The sequence below is a fragment of the Choloepus didactylus genome, chromosome 19 (assembly GCF_015220235.1).
Source record: "Choloepus didactylus isolate mChoDid1 chromosome 19, mChoDid1.pri, whole genome shotgun sequence".
Lineage (NCBI taxonomy): Eukaryota > Metazoa > Chordata > Mammalia > Pilosa > Megalonychidae > Choloepus > Choloepus didactylus.
In genome coordinates, this window is record NC_051325.1 from 51143504 (window position 1) to 51160298 (window position 16795).

Below are 16795 nucleotides of genomic sequence, written 5' to 3' on the forward strand. Positions count from 1 at the left end.
TCCTTGATGGTCATCATTAAACATCCCAGCTGCAGAACTTTCTATTTTTTTTGTTTTGGAAATGATTATACCCCAGAGATAAGAGCCTTCCAAACACACTCCCAGTAAGGCGAAGGCGGATTCTCTGGGTAAGTAATAGCAGGCGTTGCTCATTTTCAATTTTTGTAATTTTCATTTCAAAGAGGAAATAAATGAGCAGGCAATGTCAAACAATTTCATTGTGAAACACCCGGGCTGCTCAGGGTGAAGCCAGCATCTCCTTTACGGGAGATGCTGCAGCAGCCAAGCTAGGCCCGTGGCTTCTCCCTCAGACAGGACGGCATTGGGCCCCTCCTGCAAAGAGCCCGTTAGCCGGGAGGGGGGAGTGGGTGTTGGGGGAGGCTGGTGCCCTGGGGTGGGGAGGGTGGGTTTGGAGGGAGGAGCAGGCAGGGTAGATGCTCAGACAGGCAATGCTGCCACCCTGGGGTGAGGGCGGTGCAGCCCTGGAATGCATTTCATCATTTTCTGTCAAGTCTTCCTCCCCAAAGACCAGGGATCAGAAGGTTAACACACCGCATTATCCTCGTTATCCTCGCGGAGCCACTTCGGGCGCTGTCAAAAAGTAATTACAGCGAGGGGGCTGCGGAGGGCAATGTATTCTGATTGCAATGAAAATTAAACACTCTGAATATTCAGGCAGACTCCAAATTGCCCTGTCCTTGTAGCTCTGGAATGTCACAGCAAGGGCTGCTGAGTATTTGGGTCTCTCACCACTAAGCAGGGAGTGGCGGGAGGTGGCAAAAGGCAGGCAACTGCAGGAGAACTTTCCAGAAAGATTTACTAGCCAGCTGGATCATGGAGGCCTGGCGAGGTGAGACAGGAGGCTGGGGCTACTGCTACTGGTTCTCCCATTTACCAGCTGGGTGACCTTATGTAAGTTACCTCGACTTGCTTTGTCTTGGTTTCCTCATTTATGAAATGGGAAAACCATGTGTGGCAGGCAGCCTCCACGATGGCCCCAGGGATCCCATCTCCTGCGATTCATGCCCTGTGTGATCCCTTCCCACAACACAGGAGGCTTGGCCTGGGGGACCAATAGCATATGGCAGGAGCGATGGACATCACCTCTGCGATCCGGCTATAAAAGACTGTGGCTTCCATCGTGGACTCTCCCTCTCAGATTATTTGCTCTTGGGGAAGTCAGCTACCATGTTGTGACGGCACTCAAGCAGCCCTTTGGAGAGGCCCACGAGGTTAGGAGCAGCCACGTGAGGGGGCCCACTCAGGCCTCAGAGGACAGCAGCCCGGTGGCCACCTCCCTTGCAACCTTGGGATATTCTGAGCCAGAACCCCCAGCATAGCCACTCAAAGAAACTGTGAGTAATAAATGTTTGTTATTTTAAGCCAACAAGTTGTAGGATAATTTGTTATGCAGCAAGAGCTAACTAATACACCAAGGGTGTGTTGTAAATATTCAGGGATCTGATGCCATGTAAAGGGCTTAGCACAGAGCCTGCTACACAATCAATAGCTCAATAAGTGCCCGCAGATAGATGAGTAGTCTGGTGAAGCTATGGATGCCATCTTGGGGGAAAGTTTTAAATGTGTAAAACACAACACATAGGATTACCAAGGAAACCTCTTGTACTGAAATGGTTTCTATCCACAGACCTCTCAGCGAGGGCCTGTGGATCTTGGGTTAAACGTTCTTGCTTCCTGCTTCAGTTTATGGGCCACCCTGGCTGGATTCACCATGGATGGGCAGTCTGTTCTTAGGAGGGTTGGAGAGAAGCAGCTACGTCATTAGCGTTATGAAAACCCCCCACCCCTGCCTTAGACTGACCAGCGGCCTTGCCCCCAGGGCTCCAATGCTTACATGTGCTGGGATGCATTGGGGAAGAGGCCTGAGTACTGGGGGGCCGAGTCCTCAGGGCCGTGGGGGGCTGCGTGGCTGATGACCATTAGGACAGGCCGGTGCGGGTACATCTTCTTAGATGTGCGAAAGAAGCTCACGCTGTCGTTAGTGATGAGGTCGGTAAGGTAATCCTGGGGGGCAGGGAGAGACAGGGAGAATGCATGAGATGTGCAGCCTGCTATGTGCTGGCACCATGTAGGCAATGGGGACACAGTGTGAACAAAATGGACAACAACCCCTGCCCTCAGGGAGCTGACGGTCTGGGGCAGATGGACAGCATACATATAAGCAGGTAAAATACATGCGGGTCAAATGGTGCTAAGTGCTAAGGAGAAAAATAAAGCAGGGAGGGGTTTCCAGGAGGGTAGGGGAGGATTTTCAACTTGTCTGGCATTTGTCATAAACATTAAAAACAATAGCAGCGAACACTATTGGGTGCTCGTGGTGTAGCAGGTGTTCTGTGTTCACTGTATTGACTCATTTAATTTGCACAAAATTCTATAAGGTAGGTACCCTGATAATCCATGCTTGCCAGAACTGGAAATTAAGGCCCAGAGAAGGTGAGGGATTTTTCCAGTGTCACACAGATGGTAAATGTCAGAGGCAGGAAGCCTGGGTGTTGGTCCCATTTCTGCTCTCTTAGAGCATCTATTCTGGGGGAGGGGGTGGGCAGACAAGCATGTAATCAAGGAAACAAGAGAGTTAAGGGGTGTGAGAGATTAAGGGAATAAAACAGGGAGATGTAGCAAAAAATAACTGGGAGCAGGGTTGGGGGTAGACCTTAGCTGGGGCAGCCAGGGAGGGCTGCTCCAAGGGGGTGATATTTGAGCTGATACCTGAATTATGAGGAGATCCAGATCACTGGTTTTCAACCTCAGGTGACTGCTAGAATCCCCTGGGGGAGCTTTGCTGGTTTCTAGGTCCAACCCCAGAGAGTCTGATTTGGTTGGTCTGTGGTTTAGCCTGGGCATCACACTTTTAAAAGCTCCCAGGTGATTCCAATGTGTGGCCAGGTTTAAGAACCATTGATCTACATGAAGCTTTGGTAATGGATGGTGGTGATGGCAGCACAACATTGTGAATGTAATTAACAACATTGAATTATACATCTTAATGTGTTGAAAGGGAACATTTTAGGTTGTATATATGTTACCAGAATACAAATTAAAAAAAAAAAAACACTCACAGGACTGTACAACACAAAGAGTGACCCACTGTAAATGGACTATAGTTAATAGTACAATTATAAAAATGTTCTTTCATGAATTGTAACAAATACACCACACTAATGCAAGGTGTAATAACAGGGGTATATGGAAACTCTGTATTTTATGCATGATTTTCTGTAAATCTACAACTTCTCTGGAAAAAAAAAAAAAGGAAAAAAGAACCACTGGTCTAGAATAGAGTTTTAGGCAGAGGGAAAAGCAAAAAAGGGCTTTAAAGTAGGGATGAGCTTGACATGTGCTCAAGGAACATAGAGAGGACTGGGTGGCAGCTGGTTCTTTGGAAAGGGGGAAAATGTCAGCAGTTGAAATGTGGCAATGACAGAAGGAGCAGCTCAAACAAAGGCATGCAGTGGTGTCTCCAGAAAATTGAGGATCTGGCTTAGATATTGGGTAGGAAGAGAGAAGAGTTAGAGGAAAAGATGAATGACTGGAGATTGGGGGCTTTAAAAGCTCAGCCAAGGAGCTGAGCTTTGCTTAAACTCTTTTGAAACGTAGAACATCTTCAGCTGCTAATATCTCTTGAAGGTAATGAATTCTTGAAATTTACCCTCTGCTTCCCAGAAAACAGCTCTGTCCAAAACTACCGTTTTCAAAAAGAGATACTATTACTTTAGAGAAAATAAAAGGTGAAAAAGGTTTTGCTCTAAAGTAAATGTTACTATTGATGTATTCACACATCTAGAGATGCACTCTTATCGGTACACTCTTATGCAGTATCATAGGCACAAGGATGGCTACTGAGTATTTATAAAGCAAAACATCCTGCAGTGTCCAACCATAGGAGGACATTAATTAACTTGTTTTGCTTTCACAGTCTGCAGTGCTACATAGACATTAAAAAGGCAGTAGATCTGTAGTGACTGACATGGAAAGTGTGTGATTTATATAGCACCTCCTACCTGACCGAGGACTGCCCTTGTCCCTGCCCCCCACCTCCTTCCATAACTCCATGGAAGCACACCGAGCTTTGGATGCCATAACCTTCAACACCGCCCATCCTGAGTATGTCTTCCAGAACTTTCACACAAGCCCCTGGCATTTAGCCACTTTTTTTCTAACCATACCTATCTGTAGAGCAGTTGCCTTAGGTACAGCTGTCCCCTAGTGAACTTCTTGCTGTCTCGCTGACCGTTGTGAGCTGCATCTCACTGTAAGTTCCTCTAATAAATGCTTTTGGACCTATCACCCTGGCATTTAATGCCTATTTCTTCAGAATCATAACTGGCCCTGTTGTGGGGAAGTTTAGGGAAGTCCCAGCTGGGTCTTTTCCTATTTCTACTTTCGGGGTGAGTCCTGCTGCTGGTTCAGCAGGACACAACAATTGGTGACATTGGCAAGATTCTGGAGAAATGGGCTGGGGAAAAGAGGAACCAACCAAGGAGATCCCAGGCTGGCTACAAGGGGCTCTGTGGCAGATCTCTTAGATGTCTATTGGCCAGTCCAGGAGTATGGTGATGCTCCAAAAGTTCCTGCAGGTCTCATCTTCCTATAGAAAGGACTTAAACTGTACTTGGCTGGCAAGGAGGTGAAGCAGCTGGTGGCTGGGGTAGGGTGGCAGTGAAAGCGGTCACTCCAGCACAGTTAACAGCAGAGGCCAGAACACATAACCTAGAGGAAGAGGTGTGGTCGGAGTGAGGCAAGAGGGCACCTGCAGCTGTGCTGGCAAGTGATGTGGCGGGGAAGGCAGAGGAAGGGGAGGCTAGGCTGAGCATCCCTGGCCTGACAGTACACAAAAAGGGTGGGGAAAGCTCCATAAAGCGAAGCTACAGGACACAGTGAAGGCTCCAATTGGGATGCAAAGACATAGAGTCCTTTAAAAGGAAGTCCGATGAGCCTGATGAAGTGATCAGCTTGGAGGATCAGTGGGGGAAGCATCTCTGGATGCTTGTCCCCTTATACAAAATAAAGTAAAACAGACCAGGTGCGATGGGAGTGGGGGGCTGTAATGTGGGCTCCCCTCAGCACTTCCCTCCCTTCTCCAGGCTTGCTCAGGCTGCAGCACTTCTGGCTGGCAGTGGTGGTGGTGCAAAGGGGAAGGCATCCAAGATGTGCCATGGTGGGGGGAGCCCAGGTGTGGGGCTCTGCACGCTTGGTCCACCACCCAGTTGCTCTGCCGACTACCTTGTTGTCTGCAGTGTGGAGCTGGATGAGCTGTTGCATTATGCCAGTACATACAGGCTTCTAAAGCCAGGGATGGTGCCAGCCCTTTCATTTTTAAGTTACCCAAATCTCTGCCTGGGGCATCTGGCCATCTAAGAAGAGGAGCTAAAGCTTTAGACGTCTGGCAGGTGGATTCTACAGGTTCTCTTGCAAAGTGCTGAGGTATCGCTATGCACTCACCTGGGTAGACACTGATAATGGTCTCAAGCAAACAATCCCCTGCAGACATGCCAACCACACACCCAGATTAAAGGACTGCAGCGTCTACAGAAATTGGCACTCCCAGTGTCAACGCTTCACTGCTACCTTAATATACATTGGGCCTAAAAGGAGGGGATAAAATGGTAGGCGGCCTAGTAGAGAGATTAACAACCTGTCATGCTGTCATGGACTTGGCCAGTGCTTTCTCTAGTAACCCTAAAAGACAGTCACAGGACAAGTGTGCCTTCCTGTAGGAGGGTGACAGTGCCTTCCAGCTCCTTCCCCAAGGATAGCTGTATAGCCCTACTGTCTGCAATGGATTAGCAGCCAAGGACCTGGCTGCCTGGGTCCACTTGTAGGAATACACATAGGCACAAGGTAGATAATGTTTTGCTAAACTTTGTAGACTCAAAATGGAGAGGCTCTGGCAGCACCTCTAGAAAAGATGATGGACTTCTATAAAAAGATGGGCAGGGGTCCTGCCACAGGCCCTTAGGAACCTTAATAAAGTGCCATAAAGGGAGGAAGGCCAGCCTTTGGTAGGGTCCCCACAGCACCAGCCCTTGCACAAGCCAGGCGAGTGGGAACAAACAACCCCTTAACCTCATATGTTTTTGAGGACCAAGGAAAATCTAGGATAGATATCAAAGTGTTAACTGGGGACCAAGATAAGGAGAGAGAAGGGGAGAAAGTCACTTGTTAATTTATATACTTTTCCTTAAATAATTTTTTTTGTTTCCAGGAATTTGTCCATTTCATCTAGGCTGTCTAATTTGTTGGCATACAATTATTTATCATATCCTCTTATAATCCTTTTATCTCTGTAAGGTTGGTAGTAATGCCCCCTTTCATTTCTGGTTTTTGCTATTTGCATCTTCCCTCTTTCATCTGTCTTAATGGTTTGTCAATTTTATTGATCTTTTCAAAGGACCAACTTTTGGTTTTGTTGATTCTGTATTTTTTAAAATTATCTATTTCATGTATCTCTAACCAATCTTTATTTCTTTCCTTTTGCTCACCTTGGGTGTGGTTTGCTCTTCTTTTTCTAGTTCCTTCAGATGTGATGATGGGTTAAGGATTTGAGATCTTTCTTCTTTTTTTATTATAAACATTTAGAGCTATAAATTTCCCTCTGAATACTGCCTTTGCTGCATCCCATAAGTTTTGGTATGTTGTGTTCTGTTTCTTTGAATATTTTTTACAATTAGTTGTAGAAGGGGAAAAAAAGGGTCTAGAAGGGGGCTATTGTGTAATCCATTATATAAAAATTATATAACATATTATACAATACTGTACTTATTATATAAAATGAAGAACTGCTGCCACAGTTTATGGAACATGGACTAAAAGTGTTAGAGAAGGTCTTGAAATTACAAAAGTAACTAACAGAGGATCTCAAAATAGTACAAATCTCCTTGTAGTAAAGAGGAGGGTTTTTTTTTTAAATGAACTGTCAGTCCCTCAAGTGGATGAACCAGGAAATGGCCATGAGAGAGTGAGCGTGGATGTGATGGGAGCCCTGGGGTGGGGGTGGGGAGGAGACTGTGGCTTCTCTCAATAAATCCATCTTTACTCGTCATGTTTTAGAACTCTAGCCCTATTTGGCTGGGATTAAAGTTTTTTTTTTTAAGCCACCATTAACATCCATTCCTAGGAGGGACAAATAAATTGTGGTCTGTTTAGATTACTATGCAGCAGTGAGAAAGAATAAACTAGAACTACATGTATCAACACAGATAAATCTTACAGACATGATATTAGGTGAGAAAAGAAGGTTGTCAAAGGATATATCTGATATGATACCATTTATGTAAAATCTAAAAACATGCAACACAACATTATATGTTATTCTGAGATATTAGCATATGGAATAAAATAAAGGGAATGATTAGCTCAAACTCAGGCTATTGGTTCCCTCTGAGGGTCGGGCAGGAGGGAGAAGGAGGAGACTGGGAGGGGTTTAATTTTGGGAAGCCGCAGGTAGGGTGATCACTGTACTGCCTCCCAGGTGGCTGTGAGGGTTTAAAGTGTTAATGCACACAGCTCCTGAGAGTACCTCCGCACAGAGGCTCTTGACAAGTGGCAGCTGCTCCTTGGCTAAGCCTTGACACATGTGCCTGCCCAGCATTGAATCCTTACTTGGGGTCACAAAGCCCCTGAGGATGAGGTGGGTGGTCAGACCAGGCTGGCCCAGGAGAACCCGCCATCCACTGGCTACAGCACCTGAGAGGGGTGCAAGGCCACAGGGCTGGGGCCAGTGTCCAGCGATGGCTGGGAGCAGACTCAACAGGACGTGCCCAGTGATTGGGTGTGGGGGGTGACTGCAAGGGGGCAGACAGGGTCCCCCACTGTTGGTGCCTGGTTTGGGCAATTGGGCAAAAGGTACAGAGAAGGGTCCAGGAAGAAGACAATGTTGGTGATGGGAATTGCTGGGTTGGTTCTGGACAAGTTGAGTGTGGGGTAGCCTGGGGTCAGCGATGCAGAGGAGTTAGAGATTCGGAGTTGTCAGCATGAAGTGAGGCAGGTGCGAAGACCATGCAGCCCAAAGGAAGAAGTTTCTAGAAACTGGGAAAGCGGCTGATGGACCATGGAAGTCATTCCTTTACTTTCGGCTTGGGGCCAGGCCCACTCTCTCTTCCCTCAACACCCTGAAGTTTGAAGTGGGCGCACCCCAGCATGCAGGAGCTGCCTTTCCCGGGCCCACGCCCGGCCATGGGGTTTAGACACCATCGCTGGGAGACAACCAGGGGGAGGAAGCCCTGCTTGATGTGATCCCTGACGCTAAGGAGGGTGTGCCCCCACCTCACGCCTTGCACCCCCTGCCAGGCCTCTCCATGCCCTTCCTATAACCGTCCTGATCTCCCACTCCCACGACTTAATTTTATCAGGAAGCCAAGAGGATCTGAAGGCCTCAAGGACACTGCTGGCATGTGGCTCTGGACAGAAGCATCCATCTTCCTCAAACAGTCATTTCTCGGGAGGGCAGGGTGGCAGGCAGGCCGAGAGCGCGCCGGGCACACTGCTCCTGGGGCAGGGCAGTGGTAAATCGCGGGGGCACTGGCGGCTGGCAAGTGGGCTGGCGGCCTCCTTCCCCTGGCCTCGCTTGCTGCGCATTCTCAGCTGCTGAGGCGGTAACTCACGCACCCACTCGACACATCCATTGGGTGCCTGCTCCATGCCGGGCTCCCCGGGAGGGGTGGGCGTGTGGCAGGGAGCCCAGGGTCAGAGGTGGGCGAGGGCCATTGGGCAGAGACTGGAGTCACCCTGAGTGCCCTGCAGCCTCCCAGGAGGGCCTGGGGTGGTGGTGGAGGGAGACCCGGGTCTCCTTCTCAAGAGCCCTCTCTGGCTACTGCGGGGAGAAGAGGCTGTAAGGACAAGGCGGGAGGCGGAGACTGGGCGAGGGTGGCCGCCGACGGCCAGGGGGTCTCTCGGCCATCACTCACACATTTGCCCCAGGAAGCCCAAGTTTCTGCCTCCAGGAGGAACCTGGCAGGACAAGCCAATTCACCCCTTTTCCCAGGGCATCTCCTCCAATGGGGGTCTCCTGGCTCCCAGGATGAGTTACATTTTCTGCTTGGGGAGCCCCGTGTGCACCCTCAGGCCACTCAGAAGCTGTGCCTGGAGACCAATGGCTTTGCTCGCTGAGGCCTGGTTTGAAGGATGGGGTGGGGGTGGGGTGGGGTGCAGAGGTTTCCTCTGCCCCTTCCCCCAAGGGGTGCCCCCAAGCCCACCCCTTGGCACTTTTCTTGCTTGATAATACAACCTCCGGAGGCGGAGGCGGTGTGTGTGTGTGGGGTGTCTCCCCTTCCAGAGATATGGCTGCCCCGGGGCAGCAGAGTGTTAGACTCATTCTAATTCCCCGGGGCTGACCCTCATCACAGCAGGTGTGTGTTTACAGGGAGATGACTTTCCCTACAAGGAGCAATAATCATTCATGGAGACACAGGGCTCTGGAGTCAGACAAAACTGGGTTCAAATCTCAGTTCTAACATCTACTAGCTGTGTGCAGTCCTGTTTCTTTTCTAATAGAAAAAAAATGGGTCCAATAAGAGCTCTTTTTTCAGATTTTGACATGAGGACTTGCTTGTGACTTAGCCAAGAGACTGCACAGAGAAAACCCATAAGCCACGTTGGCTCTTATCACCATACATTAGCTCATGGGAGCTTTGCAGCCACTTTGAGGAGTGGATGATACGCCCATTTTACAGATGGGGAAACTGAGGTCACAAGACTAATCAACAGCGTACTCAGAGCTAGAGTGCAGACCCTTGTATTTTTCTGTCTGGTCCATATTTTCTTTTCTTTTTTTTTTTTCACAAATCAGAAATATTATTAAGGAGAGGCAGTATATGGTTGTTTAGAATAAGGGTTGACAAGCTTTTTTCTTGAAAAGGGCCAGAGAGCAAATAGTTTAGGACTTGTGGGCCATACAGCTTCTGTTGCAGCAATTCATCGCTGCCACTGTCATGTGAAAGACAATACAGAAACAAAGGGGCATGTCTGGGCTCTAGCAAACCTTTATTTATGGACACTAAAATTTGAATTTCATATAATTTTCATGTGTCATGAAATATATTCTTTTGATATTTTTCAATCATTTAGAAATGTACAAACCATTCTTAGCTTGAGGGCTGCACAGTAGGTCTGATTTGGCCCACAGGCCATAGTGTGGGATACACACTTTGACGCCTGGTGGCATGGATTTGAGTCCTGGCTTTACCACTTCCTGGCTGTGTGGTCTGGTTAAGTTAACCAACCTTTCTGTGCCTCAGTTTTCTTACCTGCCAATTGGGGATGATAACAACACACATCTCACAGGCTGTGGCGAGAAATGCATGGGTTAGTTTACATAAAATGATATGAACAGTATCTGTTGCATAAAATATCTAAATGAGCATTAGCCACAATTCCTCAAGAAACACACGCCTGCATTTTTGTTGCAGTAAAACTGCAACAGTACAAACCTGGCCAACATTCCTTTTGATTACCCTTGCACCTACTCCTGATCTTGGCCCCTTTTCTCCCCTACTGAGAACTATCTTTCCAGATGCTTTGTTACATGTTTCCACTGAAGAGGAATAGTATTGCTTTACACATCTCCCCCCTCTTATTGTGGTGTAATATACATAACTTAAAATTTACCATTTTAACCATTTTTGTTTACAATTCAGTGTAAACTTAATGTAACATAATGATGCGTAATCATTACTGTTAGTCCCAGAACTTTCTCAATACCCCAAATTGAAACTCAGTTCCCATTTAGCAACATCTCCCCATTTCCTCCTTCCCCCAGCCCCTGGAAACCTCTATTCTATTTTCTGTCTCTATGAATTTGCTTATTCTAGATATTTTATATAAATGAGGTCATACAATGTTTGTCCTTTTGTCTGGATTATCTCACTCAGCATGTTGTTTTTAAGGTTTATCTCTGCTGTAGCATGCATCAGAACGTCATTCCTTATTAGGGTTGAGCAATAGCCATTGTATGGATATCATATTTTGTTTATCCATTCATCTGTTGATGGACACTTGGGTTGCCTCCACCTTTTGGCTATTGTGAATAGTGCTGCTATGAATGTTGGTGTGCAAGTACCTGTTCAAGTCCCTACTTTCAATTTTGTTGCCTATCTACCTAGGAGCAGAACTGCTGGCTCATATGGTAATTCTATGGTCAACATTTTGAGGAACTGCCAAACTTATCCACAGCAGCTATACTATTTTACACTCCCACTAGCAATGCACAAGGGTTCAAACTTTTCCATGTCCTCGCTAACACTTGTTATCTTCCATTTCTTGGATAATATAGGCATTTTTTTACATTAATTGAATCATAGTGTGCATAGTCATTCATTGAACAAATATAGCAGTGCACAAAATAAATAGATACTCCAGCCTTCACGGTGCTTGCATTCTTATGTGGGTGCAGGGGGTTAGACTATTAATAAAGAAATCGGTTATATACACAGGGCATGATGTGCCAGATGGTGACTGGGGGAAGGGAAGGACAGCTCAGGGGAGGGGACGTGCTCTTTAAATAGGGGGATTGGGGAGGCTTTGCAAGGGGTGACATCTGAGCAGGAGCTTGCTCACAAAAAGCAATGTGCTTTTTCCACTCAATCTTATGTCCTAAGCCCTTCTGATGGCTTTGCACAGATCCCTTGTCTTTTTCCAGTGCCCTCTGGGGTAGGGATGCTTCGTTGTCATTAGTCATTTCCTGCGTTCGTAGGCTTTCTGGTTGTTGATTTCCTTCAATAATGAACAAAGCTGCAACCAACTGCTCAGCCCTGTTGCCTCCTGCACCCGTGTAGGCAGAGAAGTGGAAACACTGGGTCCAAGGTGGGCCCATTCAAGTTCATAGCTGCTGCTAGATTGCCCCTGGACTGGCTGTGCATTCCCAACACTTTCTCAAAGCCTCCTCAACAGCTCTCCCACCCCAGCTGTAAACCCTATGCCATCCCTACCCAGCTTCCCATCTCCCTTCCTGATAACTGTCCTGCTGTCTCCAACCCTCTTCTGCATAGGTACTTGCTTATTTTTGCATTCTTTTCTCGTGTTCACTACCTCTTTCCATCCCTGCCATTAGGAGACCTCCAGGACATCTGCCACATTCGGGGTTAGTGACTCAGGACAGAGTCCTCAGCGGGACTTTTTGGGGGGATCTTGGGAAGGGCAGCCACTTCCTCCCCACCCTGGCCACCCAACGAGGCCCAGAGGCCAGCAGTGATGTCCTGCCCTGGCAGGGGGCCCTGCCACGCAGAGGATTGGGGTCAGCACCCAGGGTTCCCAGGCAATGCAACAGGCACCGTGAGCTCACTCCTGATTCCTGCCAGTGCCCTGGCTCCTGCCACCCTCTGCTGCCCTCAGCTGGATCTGTTGCCTGGACCTGAGCCAGGTCTGACTCCAGAGATGAAGGCTCCCACCCTGCTGTTCAAATGCCCCTGTCCCCAGGCCCCGGTGACTGGGGTTCCAGGGTCCTCCCATCTCTGTCACAGGGGGAGATTCTGTTTCGCCCCATTTCCTGCTGCACAGATCACGTTCTTTGCTCTCCCGGGTACCTCTGGATAACCTGATCTCAGCACTGCTGTGACACAAGGCAAGGACATGGCCAGGGATTTGAAAAAGAAGGGAGTGATAGTTGTTGGATCTGCCTACACTGATGCCGGGAGGAGGGAAACAGCATGTTTGGCCCAAAGAGGCTGTAATTTTTATTCCAAGGAGTCCAACAGGGCCACTAAATTCCCTCATCAGGACTTCTGAATTGATTCACTCAGGAGGTAAAGGAAGCTGTGACCACCTGTCAAAAGTAGGGAGGATGCCCAAAGGAGCTGGTACTTCCAGAAGGGGAGCGGGGTTGGGTGTTTTTGGCTTCTGAGGATCTAGCCACCTTCCTTTCAGTGGAAAAACTCCCTTTTTCTTTGGGGATCTATTCTCACCCAATGTTACTAGGGTAAGTCCCTCTACCCCCAACCCTGGCTAAGGGTGAAGCATGTGACCTGCAGCCAATCAAAACACTGCATTCCCTTGGCCACTTTGATTGGTTCAGGGATAGACATGTGACTGATCCAGAGCCAATGAGATGTGATGATGCTTGGTGGGAATCCTGGAAGGAGACTCCCAGGCCGCCTCCTGGCAGGAAGCTGAGAGGAAGTGAGGGCAGTCAACCTGCTCTCTGGAGGGGAGAGTCTGCGAACGGGGCCCAACAGAAGGAAACAGAGCCAAGAGAAAGAGAAGCCCACTCTGGAAGACTTTGGGCCCCTAGATCCAGCCATGCCTGGTGCCATTATTGCTGGATTTTCAGTTAAATGGGCTAATACATTTCTCTTCAATTAAGCCATTTTGGGTTGAGTTTGTGTTCACAAACAACAAAGAGCCTAGTGTTATTCAAGAAAGGAAAAACCTTATAGTTTAGGGTAATCTGAGGAGGCTTTGTGGGAAAAGAACATGGGCAAGGCTTGGATAAATTCAGGGCAGGAGAGCACTACTAGTAAAGATTTTGAGATGGTTATAATAACTGACAAGGCTTGTCTTGCTGAAATAGTTCCGACCATTGAAATAGGAGACAGAGCTGATGTATGCAGGAGACTGTGGTGAGGTGCTCTGACTTTAATGCATGTGCATATCACTTCATAGTTTATAAAACACCTTCATGTGCCAGACTGTGAGCTCTGTGATGACTGGGCTTGGGCCTGGTTTTGCTCACCCTTGAACACCCAGAATGTGGCACAGTGCCTGGCACATAGTAGGCTTTCAATAAATATTTGTTGAACAAATGAATGAATGTATAATATAATCCAATTTGATTAGTCCACTCACCTCATACAACTTGTTATGAAGACTAGAAATGCTTATAAGCATGGGGCCAAGTACCTGGCACATAGTAGGTGTTCAATAAAAAAAATTGCACATTATTAAGTATACAAGGGTGTGCCCATTTTCTAGATTTGGGAATTGAGGCTCTTAAGAGTAAGTAATATATCCCAGGTCATGTAATACATGAACCTGAGTCCGCCAAATCCAAGTGTGAAACTCGCTACACACTCCTGGGAGGGGGGTGGGCCAGAGAACAAGGGGCCAGGCCTGGCCCTCAGAAGTGCTTGGCTCACTCAGGATTTTAGAAGAGTCTGAATTAGTTGCCAGTATTAAAAAAACCATGAGATTTCACAGAAAAAAAAATACCCACATTTGTGGCTTCTGTTAACAAATTAGAAACCCTGACTATCTAGGGCCTGCATTTCTGTGTGGGACCAATAGGCCTGATGTGAGAGTTTGCTGCTCTCTTTTAGATCCGCACATTCTCCACTGTCCCCACCACTCCAGGCTTGTTTGTGCTACTTCCTGTCCCCTGGTGACTCCTAAGGGCCTTGAGTAGCAACATAGAGAGACAACTGGGGAGGGTGGTCCCAAGGAATAACCAGTGACCCAGGCCAGGCTTTGTGGTGGTGGGAATGGAGACACAGAGAGGGATGGACAGTCTGATGAAAGGATACATCTGCCGTGGGGAGACATTAGGGCTGACTTTGAGGATTTAGAGGGGACTTTAGATTTAGATATATTTGTTAGTCTCCAGATTTTTTTTTTAATGGAAAGTTTGGATGAACCACTTTTATTCTCACTTCCTCTACATCTTCCTCCTTCTCCTCCTCATCACTGTGCAGCCAGGGACTGGCAAACTACAAGCTGTGGGCCAACTCGGGCCTGCTGCCTGCTTTTGTAAATAGTTTCACTGGAACAATGGCCGTGCTTATTCTTTTATGTATTATCTCTGGCTGCTTTGATGTTATAACAATACAGTTGAATAGTTGTGGTGGAGACCATATGGCTCATAAAATCTAAAATATTTATTATCTGGCCCTTAATAGAAAGTGGTCTGGGCCCTGATCTACGCTAGTACACGCTGAGTATTTACCATTTGCAAGGGGTTCTTCCAATGCTCTATGTGCATTAACTCATGTGATTCTCAAAAAGCTTTGAGGTAAAACCACAATGAAATATCAGTGCACCCCCAGAAGAATCATCATCATCATCATCATCATCATCATCATCATCATCATCATAAGACAACAGCAAGTGCTGACGAGGAATGTGGCACCTCTGGAACCCTCACACGTCTGGCTCGGAGTGTGAACTGCTTCCACCCCGTTGGAAAACACTTTGGCAGTATCCATCAACTTGGGCCTATCCTGTGTCCCAGCAACAATACTCCTAGGTATGTAATTAAGAGACATGGGTGCCATGTCCACCAAAAGCCATGCAGAAGGGTGTTCACAGCAGTTTAATTTGTAATAGATCCAAACCGGAGACAACCAAAATGTTCATCAGTTGTTGAATGGATAAATTCATTGTTTCCATTTATACAATGGAATATGACACAGCCATAAAGATGTACAAACTGATGGTTCATTCAACAACCCAGACGAATCTCACAGCCATTAGGTCGAGTGACAGAGGCCAGACACAAACGAGCACACACTGTATGACTCTGTTCTTTGTGAAGTTTAAGGGTGGGCAAAACAGTCCATGTGACAGAAATTGAAACTGAGGTTCCCTCTGGGGTGAGGGTTTTGCAGGGAAAGGGGCATGAGGGAACCCTCTGGGGGCTGGACCTTTTCTCTACCTTCATCTGGATGGTCGTTACCCAGGTGCACACTGAAGTGAGGCTGCATCAAGCCTTCCACCTAAGAGCTCAGCACGTTCCTGTATGTCAGTTAAACCTTAAAGACAGAAGAGCTATGTCGCAGCATCCACCAAAGCTGAACCTGCCCATAGCCTATGACCCAGCAATTCCATGCTTGGGAATGTATATAAGAGAAATGAGTATCTGTGTTCACCGAAAGGCATGCACTACACTGATTTTAGCAGCACTCTTTCCAGCCCCAAACTGGAAATATCTAAATGCCCGATAATCGAGTGAATCAGTAAATTGTGGTATAAGCACATGGTGGAAAGCTATGCAACAAGAATGAAGGATTTGCATCCACATGTAATGACATGGGCGACTCTCAACATGATGGTAAGCAAAAGAAGCCAGATGCAAAAACAGCATGTACTGTACGAAATACAAACCCAGACAGAGTTAGTCTGTAACGTTAGGAAACCAAATGATGGCTTTCCGTGCGGGAGGGGAGTTTCCTGGAAGGAGGCAGGAGGGGGGCTGCCGGGGCTGATAATCTGCTTCTCAACCTGGGTGTGTTCAGCTTGTGAAAATACACTGAACTGTACACTTCATAGGTGCACGTTTCTCAAGAACATCCTGCTTCTGCCAAACGTTCAAAAACAAAACCCTCAGAGACTGTCATATGAGAGATGGAAAAAAAAAAATTGAGAAACAAAGAATGTAAACAAAGTGCTCAAGGCCACACATTTAAGAAAGCGTCAGTCACGCCCCCACCAGGCATTCTGGCCGCGGAGTCCCGCTTCCAGCTGCCGGGCCGCTGCCGCTCACACAACACGGGCCAGGGACGGGCAGCACTCACCCTGGAGTAGTCGAAGCCGTGCTTCTCCTTCACCCCGTTCCGGCAGAGCGTGTAGTTGTAGAAGCGGGAGTTCTTGAGGAGGCCGACCCACTCCTTCCAGCCGGGGGGCACGTAGGAGCCGTTGTACTCATTCAGGTACTTCCCGAAGAACGCTGCAGGCGGGGAGCAGGGGGCAGCTGAGCACGCGGCAGCGGGAGCCCCCTCTCATCGCCACCCACCGGTGTTCACCAAACCACTTGTGCCCAGGGCATGAGAACAACACGGTCCTCCTCATGCCGAGGAGCCCTTTCGCAGCAAGCGAAAGCCATGGATGCTCCTGCTCAAAATGTTTTCAAATG

At 47.8% G+C, this 16795-nt stretch overlaps 1 protein-coding gene across 3 annotated transcripts in view; it reads right to left on the reverse strand.

The window, feature by feature from the left end:
- Positions 1-16795, reverse strand: part of SULF2 (sulfatase 2) — a 116753-nt gene that overhangs the window by 28111 nt on the left and 71847 nt on the right. For all 3 annotated transcript variants that reach the window (XM_037811929.1, XM_037811930.1, XM_037811928.1), the window contains exons 4-5: positions 16458-16609; positions 1856-2025 (exon numbers count right to left, since the gene is read on the reverse strand). In XM_037811929.1, coding sequence (XP_037667857.1) covers positions 1856-2025; positions 16458-16609 — 322 coding nt within the window. The remainder of the gene's footprint in view (positions 1-1855; positions 2026-16457; positions 16610-16795) is intronic.